The following is a 16,472-nucleotide window of genomic DNA, read 5'->3' as shown; positions in this document are numbered from 1 at the left end:
GGATATAAAATCAACACGCATAAATCAAATGCATTCTTGTATATCAGCGACAAAGCCTCTGAAACAGAAATGAGGACAACTACTCCATTCACAATATCCCCCCAAAAAATAAAATACTTGGGAATCAACCTAACAAAAGAGGTGAAAGACCTATACAATGAAAACTACAGAACCCTAAAGAGAGATATAGAAGAAGACCTCAGAAGATGGAAAAATATTCCCTGTTCATGGACAGGCAGAACTAACATCATCAAAATGGCGATATTACCAAAAGTTCTCTATAAATTCAATGCTATCCCAATCAAAATCCCAACAGCATTTCTTGTAGAAATAGATAAAACAATCATGAAATTCATATGGAATAATAAAAGACCCAGAATAGCAAAAACAATGCTAAGCAGGAAGTGTGAATCAGGCGGTATAGCGATACCAGACTTCAAACTATACTACAGAGCAATAGTAACAAAAACCGCATGGTACTGGTACCAAAACAGGCGGGTGGACCAATGGTACAGAATAGAGGACACAGTAACCAATCCACAAAACTACAACTATCTTATATTTGATAAAGGGGCTAAAAGCATGCAATGGAGGAAGGATAACATCTTCAACAAATGGTGCTGGGAAAACTGGAAATCCATTTGCATCAAAATGAAACTGAATCCCCTTCTCTCGCCATGCACAAATGTTAACTCAAAATGGATTAAGGAGCTCGATATTAAATCAGAGACAAGGCGTCTGATAGAAGAAAAAGTTGGCTATGATCTACATACTGTGGGGTCGGGCTCCAAATTCCTCAATAGGACACCCATAGCGTAAGACTTAACAACTAGAATCAACAAATGGGACTTACTCAAACTAAAAAGTTTTTTCTCAGCAAAAGAAACAATAAGAGAGATAAACAGGGAGCCTACATCCTGGGAACAAATCTTTACTCCACACACTTCAGATAGAGCCCTAATATCCAGAGTATACAAAGAACTCAAAAAATTAGATAATAAGATAACAAACAACCCAATCAACAAATGGGCCAAGGACCTGAACAGACACTTCTCAGAGGAGGACATACAATCAATTAACAAGTACATGAAAAAATGCTCACCATTGCTAGCAGTCAGAGAAATGCAAATCAAAACCACCCTAAGATACCATCTCACTCCAGTAAAATTGGCAGCCATTATGAAGTCCAACAACAACAAGTGCTGACGAGGATGCAGGGAAAAGGGTACACTTGTTCATTGTTGGTGGGACTGCAAATTGGTGCAGCCAATTTGGAAAGCAGTATGGAGATTTCATGGAAAGCTGGGAATGCAACCACCATTTGACCCAGCTATTCCCCTTCTCGGTCTATTCCCTAAAGACCAAATAAGAGCATGCTACAGGGACACTGCTACATCGATGTTCATAGCAGCACAATTCACAATAGCAAGATTGTGGAACCAACCTAGATGCCCTTCAATAGATGAATGGATAAAAAAAATGTGGCATTTATACACAATGGAGTATTACTCTGCATTAAGAAATGACAAAATCATAGAATTTGGAGGGAAATGGATGGCATTAGAGCAGATTATGCTAAGCGAAGCTAGCCAATCCTTAAAAAACAAATGCCAAATGACTTCTTTGATATAAGGGGAGTAACCAAGGACAGGGTATGGATGAAGAGCTTGAGAAGAAGATTAACATTAAACAGGGATGATAGGTGGGAGGGAAAGGGAGAGAGAAGGGAAATCGCATGGAATTGGAAGGTGAGCCTCAGGGTCATACACAATTACATATAAGAGGAAAGGAGGGGTAAGAGAAAAATAATACAAGTGAAGAAATGATTTACAGTAGAGGGGGTAGAGAGAGAAAAGGGGAGGGGAGGGGAGGGGAGGGGAAGGGGGATAGTAGAGAATAGGATAAACAGCAGAATACATCAGTCACTAGAATGGCAATATGTAAATCAATGGAAGTGTAACTGATGTGATACAGCAATCGGTATACGGGGTAAAAATGGGAGTTCATAACCCACTTGAATCAAATTGTGAAATATGATATATTAAGAACTTTGTAATGTTTTGAACGACCAACAATAAAATAAAATTAAATTAAATTTAAAAAAAGAATATAAAAAACTATTACAACTCAATTATAAAAAGGCAACATTCAATAAAAAATGGACAAAAGACTTGGACAGAATACTTTTGAAAAGAAGATATGGTAAATAAATAAACTCTCACAGTGGAATACTCCTTAGCAATAAAAAGGAATTATATAACCTCCAATGACTCTTAATCTCATCAAACCACATTTATCTGTAAGATGATGATAAAACTTCTGTCCCATTGTAATAAACTTTAAATGTCACAAAGTAACATTAAAATGCCTACTCCTTAAAGAAGAATGAGATTATGGCATTTGCTGGTAAATGGATAGGGCTGGAGAATATCATGCTAAGTGAAGAAGCCAATCCCCCCAAACCAAAAGCTGAATGTTTTCTCTGATACGTGGGTGTTATATCATAATGGGGGTGCGGGATGGTTAGGGAAGAATAGTTACTTTAGATTAAGTAGAGGGGAGTGAAGGGAGGGGAGGGGAATGTAGAATGTATCAAAGTGCATTCCATTGTCATGTATAACTAATTAAAACAAACAAACAGGGCTGGGGATGTGGCTCAAGCGGTAGCGCGCTCGCCTGGCATGCGTGCGGCCCAGGTTCGATTCTCAGCACCACATACCAACAAAGATGTTGTGTCCGCCGAAAACTAAAAAATAAATATTAAAATTCTCTCTCTCTTTCTCTCTCTCTCCCTCTCTCACTCTCTCTCTTTGAAAAAAAAATATAAAGTGAATTTCATTGTATTGTGCCTCAATAAAGTTAGAAATAAATAAATAAATAAAAAATCCTCTACTAAAGAGTATGAACTAAATATGAAGAATTATTAGTGAACAAACTGAATTGGGTACATAAATAAATAAGAGAGGACTTTTACTTTCTGTAAGAAGCATAAAAGTTACCATTCAGCCTTAACCACAAGAAAACAGTCAACCAAACTGAAAGACCAACAACTTCTCTTAGATTCATAAGAGAAGTGAGGTCACAGCAAACTACTGCTCTCACAACTAGGGAGTCCAACAGACAGACCATTTACCACTATAGAAATCCAGGAAAAACTTCTCCACAAAAACTAATACAGCAGTAAAAGAACCTGAATTATACTTGATAAATGCTGATATTTTGGTGTTAACTAGTCTCCAGGAGGAGCCAGTTGTGGATATCAGACACACAAAACCACAACCTGATGAATTTTACCTTCAGGAGCACAACCAGATTCTTATAAATAAATATCAGATAAATTGTCTTGAGAATCCACCAGTGGGAGGGGTAAAAGGAAACATTTTAAAATATGGCAGACCACACTTCTTTAAAACAAGGTCTGCATACAGAAAAATATTATTCAAGGAGAGCATAATTTGCTAGGATTTTATCATGTGTTAAATAAAATGTGAGAAGGAAAATGTACACAATTATAGCCAATTCTAACCACCCTGTCCCAACTAAGCTGTTAGAAATTGAAAAATACTTGCAAATTTAAAAGTCTAGAATAAAAAAGTTTGTAAAAGACAGACCAAACCACAGGACTGTAGAATATTTTCCTTCTACCCACAATTTACCACCACATTACTAGAAGCCAATGACAGGAATTCCTTTTACAAAGCAGATCATAACTGTCTATATTTTAAAAAATTACAAGGCATACTAAAAGGCAAAAAGAAAAAAAACACAAAACAAAATGAAAAAATAGAGCAAGCATTAGAACCAGACATGAAAGGAATACTGAGCTATCAGATCAGATTTTAATTAACTGTAGTTATAATCTAAGGGCCTTAATGGATAAGGCAGACAGCAATGAAAGAACAGATAGGCAATGTAAGCAGAGAGATGGAAATCCTAAGAAAGAAACAAAAAGGAATGTGACAGATTTAAAAAAGAAATTGTAATAGGAAGAATGTCTTTAGTGAACCTATTAATAGACTGGACAAAGGTTAAAAAAAAATCTCTGAGCTCAAAGACAAATCAGAATAACCTTCAAAACTACAAAGTAGAGAAAAGAAACACTTATTTAAAAAACAAAAAAAGAAAAATAGAACTTAACATCCAAGAACCAAGGGACAACTACCAAAGTTAGGAATGTATATGGAATACAGTGGGATAGAAAAAAATACTTGAAGCAATAATAAGTTATAATTTTAAACAAACCATCAAAATGCAAATTTGAGAAACTCAGAGAATATTAAGCAGGATAAATACCAAAAATACTACACATAGTCATGTTATATTCAACATACAGAAGAGTAAGATAAAGAAAAAATCCTCAATGAAGTCAGAGGAATAGAAAGAACTTACTTTAGAGGAAGAAAGATAAGAATACATCTAACTTCTCAAACACTATACAAAAAAAAAATAGATTAGAGTGAAATATTTAAGTGTTAAAAGAATAAAACCTAGAATTCTGTAGTCTACAAAATAATTCTTTGAAAAAGCAGGGCAATGATATTTTGATATAATAAAAAAATCAAGGTAATTTTTGGTAATATCCCTGACTTGCAATAAATGTCAAAAGAACTTGTTTTCTTATAACAGAGATTGAACCAGGGGTGCTTAATCTAAGCCATATCCTTGGGTTCCTTTTATTTTTAGTTTGAGACAGGGTATTGTTAAATTGCTGAGGCTGGTTTTGAATTTCTGATCTTCCTCCCTCAGCCCCCAAATTGCTGGGATTACGGGCATGTGCCACCACATTCAGCTAAAGTAAGAAAGAAAAAAAACCATATAAACCTGGATCTATGAAAAGAAAGAAAGAACATGATTCTAAAAAGAATAAATGAAGATAAAACAAGAACTTTTCTTTAAACTTAATCTAACATAATGGTTTGTTCAAAATAATTATAGATTAATATTTTTATCATGTATGTATGTATAGGCCACTTTTGAAAGATTATATATGAGTTAAATGAATGACAAGATGCAGAAGGTGAAAATGGGATTATTTAGTTACTAAAAGGTGTTTACACTATCCATGAAGCAATAGAGTGCTATTTGAAAGTCTACTGGGTTAAGGAGTAAATATATATTGTAGTCATTAAGACAACTACCCCCCACACACACACAAAGTAAAGGCAGAAGCATAATGTATATACTTAAATAGTAGAGAAATTCAAATTATTTAAAATGTTCAACTAAACCTTAAAAAGCAGACAAAGAGTGGAAGATAAATAAAAAGAAAGAAAGAATACAGTCAAGAAATAAAAATATCCACAAGTTGTGCATGGTAACATGCACCTATATCCAAGGCAGGAAGATCACTTGATCCCTGGAGTTCAAGGCCAACTTGGGCAACACAGCAAGATAACATCTCAAAATTTAAAAGGTTAATAAATATAGTAGCTATTAATGCAACTATAACAATAATTGCTGTTAATGCCAATGATCTAAATGCATATGTTTAAAAAAAACAGCTTTTCAGACTGAAACTAAAAACAACTCACCTATATGTTATCTGCAGGAGACTCCTTAAAACTATAAAAACACATATAGATTTAAAGTGAATTGATTGAGATATGGTAACACTAATCATAAGAAAACAGGAATGACTGTATTAATTTAAGGTAAAGCAAATTTAAAACCAGGGATGGAGGATAGGGATAGAGAGGAGCACTACAATACGCTAAAGGGATCTATTTTCCAAAATATACCAATCTCCACTACGTATGCAGTAAACAATGTTAATATATATGAGGCAAAACTAATAGAATTTTGAGGAAAAATAGATGAACACATTACTATACTCACAGATTTCAACACTCCTCTAACAGAAATAAAAATAATTCAGCAGGTAGAAAATCATCAAGAGAAGCATTCTTTGTCACTCCGTGATCCAGATCTCACCTGTTCAGAATACTGCATCTCGGAGAGTGTTAGAGGACCCCTATACAGCTGCTTCCCACAGAAATCACCAATGCTGTGACCCCACACAGAGCTCTGAGCCTCAGGGTTCGAGCAGGACTCCAGACTCTTGACTCCAGACATCGAAAGCACGAAGTTCTAGCCAACTAGGGTTCGCAAGCGCATTTGCAGAATCACCTATCAGCACCTCTGCATAACTCCCAGACTTCGATCTGCTCCCATGCAGGTCACTCAGCTGCTACCTACCCATAGCACAATGTCATTGCCTGGCTCCCCCCACTCAACCCAACACACTGGCACTGGAAGCAGGATGCCTCCATCTTGGCTCACCCCCATCGCCATATTATGTGGGGGGAGCTCCCAGATTAGATCTCCAGCTGGCCAGGTACGAGGTTTCCAACTCCTCTCTCTCCCCTGTGGTGTAACCCAACACACTAACTGCCCAACTCAAAACAACTCTCAGTTGAACAATGTAACCAGGGCTCTGCCCATGGTAGCCACGGTATGAGACTTCCCTCAATTGGGAACTACTAAGGGAGAGGGAGACGGGGCTAAGGTTTGGAGCCTAACAAAGACACCAGGATCTCAGAAATCTCCAGGCAAGATAGGGAGATAGTACCAGGACTCAAGTCATATAAGTGGTCCTAAAAAGAGACCCCTGAGGTGCAGTCACCCTGCAGGGACTGGCAGGTGCCACTCCCCGCGTCCAGGAGCCCTGCACTAGGACCAGCCTTCCCACCCTGGTTAACTCCAGATTCCTGGTTAATGGCAGATTTTTCAACACAGACCCTAAAAGACGATCCTGGAACAATATATATCAAGCTCAGAAAAAAAAAAAAGTATGCCCACCAAGAATCTTGTTTGTATCCAGCAAAAGTAAGCTTTACATTTGATAAAGAAAAGTTAAAAGAATTTACAGCTAGAAAACATGTACTTCAAAACATCATTAGAAAAATATTTGATGAAGAGGAAATGAAAAACAATGAAAATCAACAGAGGGAGGTAGTACCCTAAAGGAAAAAATAACCAAAGAAGAAAATCAAGTCAACTTAAATAACAAAAATAAACACATACTGGGAATACAAACCATGTCTCCAAATAACCCTGAATGTTAATGGCTTAAACTCACCAATCAAGAGACATAGGCTAGCATATTGGATTTTTAAAAAAAAGACTCAATAATACGCTGCCTCCAGGAGACTCATCTGATAGGAATAAACATACACAGACTGAAGGTGAAAGGTTGGGAAAAAAATCATACCACTCACAAGGACTGCAGAAGCAAGCAGGGGTTTCCATCCTCGTATCAAAAAAAAAAAAAAAAAAAAAAAAAAAAGTAGATTTCAAGCCAAAATAATCAAAAGGTTATAAAGAAGGACATTACATACTGCTTAAGGAACCAAACACCAACAAGACATAACAATCACAAATATATATGCACCCCAAAATAGAGCAACTATGTTCATCAAACAAATTCTTCTCAGTTCAAGGTTCAAATTGATTACAACACAATAATCTTGGGTGACTTTAACACACCATTCTCACCACTAGATAGATCTTCCAAACAAAAGTTGAATAAAAAAAAACTATAGATCTCAATAATACAATTAATAACTTTGACTTAACTGACATATATAGCATATTTCATCCTTCAACAAGAGAATACAATTTCTTCTCAGCAGCACATGAATCCTTCTCTAAAACAGAGCATATATTATACCACAGAGCAACTCTTAGCAACTACAAAAAAATAGAGATACTACCATACATTTAATCAGATCATAATGGAATGAAATTGGATCAGTTTCAGCAATGACAAAATAAAAATTACTCCAACACCTTCTGAGACAAACAATATACTACTGAATGAACAATGGGTTAGAGAAGACATCAAGGAATAAATTTGAAAATTCTTAGAGATAAATGAGAACATAGAAACAACATCGAAATCTCTGGGACACTATGAAAGCAGTACTATACTAAGAGGAAAGTTCATTGCATGGAGTTCATTCCTTAAAAGAAGAAAAGGTCAACAAATAAATGACTTAACATTACATCTCAAAGCCCTAGAAAAAGAAGAAAAAAAATCAACAGCAAAAGCAGGGGAAGGCAAGAAATAATTAAAATTAGAGATGAATTCAATGAAATCAAAACAAAAGAAACAATTGAAAAACTTGACAAAACAAGTTCTTTGAAAAACGAAATAAAATTCACAGACCCTTAGCTACACTAAAAAAGAAAACGAGAGAGAAAAATCAAATTACCAGAATATGTGATGAAAAAGGCAATATCATAACAGACACTAAAGAAATACAAAGGATCATTAGAAATTATTTTGAACACTTATTCTCCAATAAAATAGAAGATATTGAAGGCATCGACAAATTTCTGAACTCATACGATTTGCCCTGATTGAATGAGGATGAGATATACAATTTAAACAGACCAATATCAAGTGATGAAATAGAAGACGCCATCAGAAGCCTACTAACCAAGAAAAGCCCAGAACGGGATGGATGCACAGCTGAGTTCCAAAAGACCTTTAAAGAAGAAGTAATACCAATACTCTTCAATTTATTCAGGAAACAAAAAAAGGAGCAACACTTCCAAACTCATTCTATGAGGCCAATATCATCCTGATTCCAAAACCAGGCAAAGACACATCAAAGAAAGGAAACTTCAGACCAATATCTCTAATGAACATAGATGCAAAAATCCTCAATAAAATTCTGGCAAATCGAATACAAAAAGATATCCAAAAGATAGTGCACCACAATCAAGTGCACCATATTCCAGAGATGCAAGGGTGGTTCAACATATGGAAATCAATAAATATAATTCATCACATCAATAGACTCAAAGATAAGAATCATGTGATCATCTCAATAGATGCAGTTTGACAAAATACAGAACCCTTTCATGTTCAAAACTCTAGAAAAACTAGGGATAACAGGAACATAGCTCAACATCGTAAAGGCTATCTATGCTAAGCGCCAGGCCAACATCATTCTACATGGAGAAAAATTGAAGGCATTCCCTCTAAATACTGGAACAAGACAGGGATGCCCTCTTTCACCACTTCTATTTAACACAGTTTTTCAAACACTGGCCAGAGCAATTATATAGACAAAAGAAATTACAGGGATACGTATAGGAAAAGAAGAATTTAGATTAGCACTATTTGCTGAAGATATGATTCTATAACTAGAAGACCCAAAAAGCTCCACCAGAAAAGTACTAGAATAAATGAATTCAGCAAAGTAGCAGGATATAAAATCAACACCCATAAATCAAAGGAATTTCTGTACATCTGTCACAAATCCTTTGAGAAGGAAATGAGGAAAACTATCCGATTTACAATAGCCTCAAAAAAAAAAAAAAAAACCTTGGGAATCAACTTAATGAAAGAAGTGAAAGATCTATGCAATGAAAACTATAGAACTCGAAATAAAGAAATAAAAGAAGACCTTAGAAAATGGAAATATCTACCTTGCTCTTGGATAGGCAGAATTAATATTATCAAAATGACCATACTACCAAAAGCACTATACAGATTTAAGCAATCCCAATCAAAATACCAATGGCATTCCTCATAGAAAGAGAAAAGCAATCATGAAATTCATCTGGAAAAATAAGAGACCTAGAATAGCTAAAGCAATTCTTAGCAGGAAGAGTGAAGCAGGTGGCATCACTATACCAGACCTTAAACTATACTACAGAGCAATAGTAACAAAAACAGAATGTTATTGGCACCAAAACAGACTTGTAGACCAATGGTACAGAATAGAGGATGCAGAGACTACCCCACACAATTACAATTATCTTATATTAGACAAAGGAACAAAAAATATGCATTGGAGAAAAGATAAATGGTGCTGGGAAAACTAGAAATCCATATGTAACAATGTGAAATTGAACCCCTATCTTTCACCATGCACAAAACATCTAAGTGGATCAAGGACCTAGGAATTAAACCAGAGACTCTGGGTCTATTAGAAGAAAAAGTAGGCCCTAATCTTCATCGTGTGAAATTAGGCCCTAACTTCCTTAATAAGTCTCCTATTGTGCAAGAATTAAAGCCAAGAAAAAATAAATGGGATGGATTCAAATTGAAAAGCTTCTTCTCAGCAAAAGAAACAATCAGTAAGGTGAATAGAAAGCCTACATCTTGGGAGCAAACTTTTACCCCTCACACATCAGATAAAGCACTAATCTCTAGGGTATATAAAGAACTCAAAAAGCTAATAACCCAATCAATAAATGGACAAAGGACCTGAACAGCCACTTCTCAGAAGAAGATATACAATCAATCAACAAATATATGAAAAAATGTTCATCATCTCTAGCAATCAGAGAAATGCAAATCAAAACTACTCTAAGATATCATCTCACTCCAGTCAGAATGGCAGCTATTACGAAGACAAATAAGAGTAAGTGTTGGCAAGAATGTGGGAGAAAAGGTACACTCATACATTGCTGGTGGGACTGTAAATTGGTTGTAACCACTATGGAAAGCAGTATGGAGATTCCTTGGAAAATTGAGAATGGAACCACCATTTGACCCAGCTATCCCTCTCCTTGTCTATACCCAAAGGACTTAAAAACAGCATACCACAGGAACACAGCCACATCAATGTTTATAGGCATTAACAATAGCTAAACTGTGGAACCAAACTACATGCCCTTTAGTAGATGAATGGATTAAAAATGTGGCATAGATACACAATGGAATATTACTTGGCAATAAAAGAGAATAAAATCATAGCATTTGCAGGTAAATGGATGGCGTTAGAGAAGATAATGCTATGTGAAGTTATACAATGGCCCGCCCCCAAAAAAAATGCTGAAGGTTTTCTCTGATATAAGATGACCGACTCACAGTGGGGTAGGAAGGGAGAGCATGGGAGGAATAGACTAACTCTAGATAGTGCAGAAGGGTGGGAGGGAAAGGGAGGGAGCACACTTTATATACAACCAAAGATGTGAAAAAATTGTGCTCTATATGTGGAAAAATAATTGTAATGCATTCCACTGTCATTTATTTTTTTGAAGCATCAATAAAAAAATAAAATAAATAAAAGAAAGCCCCAGTCACTGAGCTGCCGCGGAGGACTCAGCAGCCTCCTCCTCGAGCCCCCTCACTTCCCTACGCTCCGTCCCCACCGCATGCCTTCTCCCGCAGATGCCTTCCTCAGACCATTTCCACCAAAGAAAAGGAATCCTATCATATGTCCGGTATCCAGAACCTCCATTCTTTCGACCCCTTTGCTGATGCAAGTAAGGGTAATGACCTGCTTCCTGCTGGCACTGAAGATTATATCCATATAAGAATTCAACAGAGAAACGGCAGGAAGACCTTTACTACTGTCCAAGGGATCGATGATGATTACGATAAAAAGAAACCATTTAAGAAAGTGAAGCCATTTAAGAAGAAATTTGCCTGCAATGATACTGAAATTGAGCATACAGAATATGGAGAAGTAATTCAGCTACAGGGTGACCAGTGCAAGAACATATGCCAGTTCCTGGTAGAGATTGGACTGGCTAAGGACGATCAGTTGAAGGTTCATGGGTTTTAAGGGCTTGTGGCTCACTGAAGCTTAAGTGAGGATTTCCTTGCAATGAGTAGAATTTCCCTTCTGTCCCTTGTCACAAGTTTAAAAACCTCACAGTTTGTATAATGTAACCATTTAGAGTCCGGTTTTAACTTGGACTAGTGTAACTCCTTCATACAATAAGCTGAAAAGAGCCATGCTGTCTAGTCTTGAAGTCCCTCATTTAAACAGAGGTCAAGCAGGAGGTGCCTGGCAGGGTCTATAAGGCAATAACGTGATGTTTCAGCAAAGCCCAGAGCCCCATGATCAGATGGCTATGTCTGACCAGAAGCTTCTCAACTCTCCCTCAGCTGAGGCCCCTGCTCTAAAAGTGTCAGAAGGAATGGGGTAAGGCAGCTGTACCACTAGAAGGGAGCCTTTGGTAATTTTGGAGGGTTTTTTGTTTCATTTTGTTTTTTAAAAAGAATCCCTGATGTCTAACCTGACCAGGTGGGCAGAACTCAGAGGCCATCTTCCTTCCAGTGAGGTGATGTGACATCTGGCTTGCCACCAAGGTCTTCTTTTTGACTAGATGTATTCTAGCTGAGGGGTGTCCAAAACAACAGAATGTGAGGCCAGCTTTATATCAAACTTTTGACAAGGGAACAAATTCCAAACTGATGTTATCAGTCCTGTAGCTAGCTATAGCCTGCAACTCACTAGCAACAGCTGCCCAGTGCCTATAGATATCCACCTTTCTCAGAACCACTTCTTAAAAGAGGCATTTTTCCCTCCCCAAAAAATATTTTTGACACATTTTTCAAGGTTCATATGACTGTAGATGTGTGGGTTTATCTGTGTCCTCTATTCTATTCTGTTGGATACATGTCTGTTTTTATGCCAGTATCATGCTGTATTTGTTACTATGGTTCTATAATATATTTTGAATTCTGGTATCTCAAAAACTGTTGTCCATCAAGAATTACTTTGGATATTCTGGGTCTTTAATGCTTCCATAAAAATTTTAGGATTTTTTTTTCTAGGTCTGTTTAAAATGTCATTGATATTTTGAATTTGTAGGTCACTTTTGGTAGTATGCCATTTTAGCAATATTAATTCTGCTGATCCATGAACATGGGACATCTTTCAAGCCTCTACTGTCTTAAATTTTTTTCTTCAGTGTTCTGTAATTTCCAAAGTAGAGGTCTTTTTGCAACTTTAAGTTGAGTGAGAAAGAACATGAGTTCAAAGCCAGCCTCAGCAACAGCAAGGTACTTAGGAACAAAGTAAGCTTTCCAGTTATGAAAAAGAGCTGTGTGATATTATAATTTTTTTCTGCATTCATGAGTATAGCACATGTCCATGAATTTTCAAAGAAGGTACTTAATGGATTTATGTTCTTTATATTTCTGGTCAGAATTTACATCAAAATATAAGTTCTTTGTGAAACCTCTCAAATATCTTCTTTCATCCCCACAAAGGTTCTCCTACCAATCCTTGCCAGTGAACAATAAGTAAAGACGTAGCAAGGAGCCAAACTAGCATGTTCACTCAATGGTAACATACAGCCCTCAACCCTCAACCTCAACTATCAAAGAGTATAATTGGAAAATCTGATTTGCATCATGATCTGGCAGTATAGAAGCAGCGCCATTTTCCCTTTACCTACTTGATAGGGCAAATGAGCCAGTGACTAGATAAGACTGAAGTAAAGTCCACAATCACATAACATAATACATCAAATGTACAAGTTACAATTAAAAATCAATTGTCAAATAAAGAACCAGGACAATCTCAAAATAAAAGGAAGAAAAGAAAACTGGCATGTGCAAATATCAAGACAGTAAAGACATTAATGTATCTGACAGAGATTTTAGCAAAAATGCTTCATTAAAAAAAATAATATAAACACTAACCAAATAAAAACAAAACTAAGAAACCAGAAAGGCCCATCAAAGAAACAGAAAATGTCCAAGGAAACAGAAAATACAGAGAACTATGTGGAAATTTTATAACTGGAAACTACAATAGCAAATACAAAACTCAATGGAGATTGAAAACAACAACAGATTGGAGAAGCCATGAAAAAAAAATCAGTGAACTAGAAGATAGCACAAAAAATTATCCAATCTAAAAAATAGAAGAAGACTGAAAAAATAACATACTTAAAATATTAGAGAACTGTGAGTCAATAACAAAAGATCAACATTCCCATTATTTCGAAGAACAACAATGGGCCAAAAAAGTATTTGAAGGAATAATAGCTTTTAATATCACAAATTTGATGAAATAAACAAACATACAATTTCAAGGAGCCAAACAAACCTCAGGCAGAATTGAACTTAATGAGATCCATGTTGATATATGCCACAGCTAAGAATAATAAAACTAAAGGCAAAGAAAATATCTTGAAAACAGTACCAAAGGAACTGCACTAATCCTAAAAAAAAAAAAAAAAAAAAAAAAACCACAAGTCAAATGATAGACAATTTCTTATCAGAAACTAGGAAGACCAGAAGGAAGCACTTTTTCAAGTATTCAAATAAAAGTACTGAGAACCCACATACTATATTGAGTAAAAATATGCTCTAGAAAGGGGGGAAAAATTGACTTTCTTAGATGAAGATTAACAAAGGAAATTTGTCACCAGAAAAAGTACACTAAAAGAATGTACATGAAAAATATCCTTAAACATAAACAAAAAAAATAGTAATAACAAGGAACCTTAGAATAGAAGATAGGAGTAAGGATTCTACGATGCAAATACGTGGGTTTTAAAACAAAGACAATATTCGTCTATATACTCATCTTGGTATTTTATGTTTGAATGCTGAAGCAAGAACTTTAAGTATTTGACATAGTTATAGAATTACATAGAAAAAAATTCAGACAATTGTATTATAGATGGGAGGAATAATGAGACATAAAGGAAGTTAAGTTTCACATTTCACTTTAACTAAGAACATTTTATACACACACAATGTAATCCTTAACCATTAAGCAATCACTATAAAAGCAGATACACTCAAACATATTATTGATAAATACAGAATTCCTGAAAAGGTTGAAATAACCACAGGAAGGAAAGAAAAATAAATCAGAGAAACAAAAAGAACAATAGTAAACAAGAAAATAAAATAGCAGACTTAAGCCCCTATATATCAATAATTACATCAATACAAAAGATGCCCATACATCAATTAAAACTCAAAAATTAGTAGAATGAATTTAGAAGCATGACGCAAATAAATGTCCTCCATAAAAAAATTCATAAAAATAATCATGATGTTAACAAATTCAAAAAAACAACAATGAAAAAGATATACCATGTACACATAACAAAGCAAGAGGGGCTATATTACTATTGGATAAAATAGATTTCAGAACAAAGAAAATTACCAGAGTGAATAAATATATATAATGATAAAAGGGTTAATCAACCAAGAAGACAAAGCAACCACAAAGGTGTATTCACCAAACAACAAAGCTGCAGAGTACTTTAGGCAAAAACTGATAGAACTAAAAAAAGAAAGAATCCAAACTACAATTACAGGTGTCAACACTCCTCTCCTAAAAATTAAAACAGCTATATATAAAATCAACAAAGATACAGGAGAAGTCAAAATATCATTAACCACCAGGATATGATTAACATTTAAAGAGCACTCCAGCCAAGAATACAAAATTAATGCCTTGACAACTTATACAAAGATATACCATCTGGGCCTTGAAACATGTATCAATAATTTAAAATAATTGAAATGCTGGAATTAATAACAGAAAGATAACAAAATCCTCAAAACCTGGAACTAAATAATATACTTCTCAATAATCCAGGTAACAAAAAGAACGTCTAAAACTACAAAACACACACGCATGCACACACACAAAGAAACCAATGAAAATGTAAATAATACATATCAAAATTTGTGTAATTAAATTATACTACAGGACTATAGTAACAGAAACAGCATGGTACTGGCATCAAAATAATAAACGATGCAGGGAAAACTGTAAATCCACAAGTTACAAAATGAAATTAGACCCCCCTCTTTCATCCTGCACAAAACACAACTCTAGGCATTAGACCAGATACCATGTGCCTACTAGAAGAAAAAGTTGAAATCTCCATCATGTCAGCTTTAGTAACTAAATTCTTCAAAAAGACTACTAAAGTGAAAGAAGTAAAATCAGGAATCAATACATGGGATGGTATAAAACTAAAAAACTTCTTCACAGCAAAGGAAATAATCAAGAACATGAACAGAGAGCATAGAGAATGGGGGTAATTCTTTGCCACCTGCACCTCAGAGCATTAATCTCCAGAATATATAAAGTACTCAAAGAACTTAACACCAAGAAAACAAATAACCCAAGCAATAAATGGGCAAAAGAACTGAACAGAAACATCACAGAAGAAGAAATATAGTCAACAAATATATTTTAAAAATGTTCAACATCATTAGCAATTGGAGAAATGCCAAGTAAAATGATGCTGAGATTCCACCTCATTCCAGTCAGAATGGCAATCATTGAAAATACAAGTAACAATAAATGTTGACAAGGATGTGGGAAAATAGTGTACTTATACATTGCTGGTGGTATTGCAAATTGGTGCAACCACTCTGGAAAACAGTGTACAGACTCCTCAGAAAACATGGAATGGAACCACCATTTGACCCAGTTATCCTACTCTTCGGCATATACCCAAAGGTCTTAAAAAATAAGTATACTATACTGACAGGGCCACATCAACGTTTATAGTAGCTCAATTCACAACAGCTAATCTATGGAACCAAGCTAGGTACCATTCAACAGATGAATGTATAAAGAGAATGTGATACATACACACAATGAAATCTTACTCACCCATGAAGAAATTATGGCATTTGCAAGCAAATGGAAGAAAGTGAGGACTATCATGCCAAGTAAAATAAGCCAATCCTAAAAACACAAAGACCAATATTCTCTCTGATATGTGGATGGTGA

At 35.4% G+C, this 16,472-nt stretch overlaps 2 protein-coding genes across 5 annotated transcripts in view; one reads left to right on the top strand and one right to left on the bottom strand.

Moving 5' to 3' along the window:
• The window catches only part of GPHN (gephyrin), a 612,413-nt gene that overhangs the window by 468,048 nt on the left and 127,893 nt on the right, over positions 1-16,472 (bottom strand). The window lies entirely within an intron of this gene.
• Positions 11,169-11,748, top strand: LOC308648517 (eukaryotic translation initiation factor 1-like). The gene has a single exon (XM_081293280.1). It carries the CDS (start codon positions 11,178-11,180, stop codon positions 11,526-11,528), a length of 351 nt encoding a protein of 116 aa, XP_081149406.1. The 5' UTR covers positions 11,169-11,177; the 3' UTR covers positions 11,529-11,748.

The sequence above is a fragment of the Spermophilus citellus genome (assembly GCF_964194105.1).
Source record: "Spermophilus citellus genome assembly, chromosome: 4".
NCBI classification, from domain to species: domain Eukaryota; kingdom Metazoa; phylum Chordata; class Mammalia; order Rodentia; family Sciuridae; genus Spermophilus; species Spermophilus citellus.
This window is presented reverse-complemented; position numbering and strand designations above follow the sequence as displayed.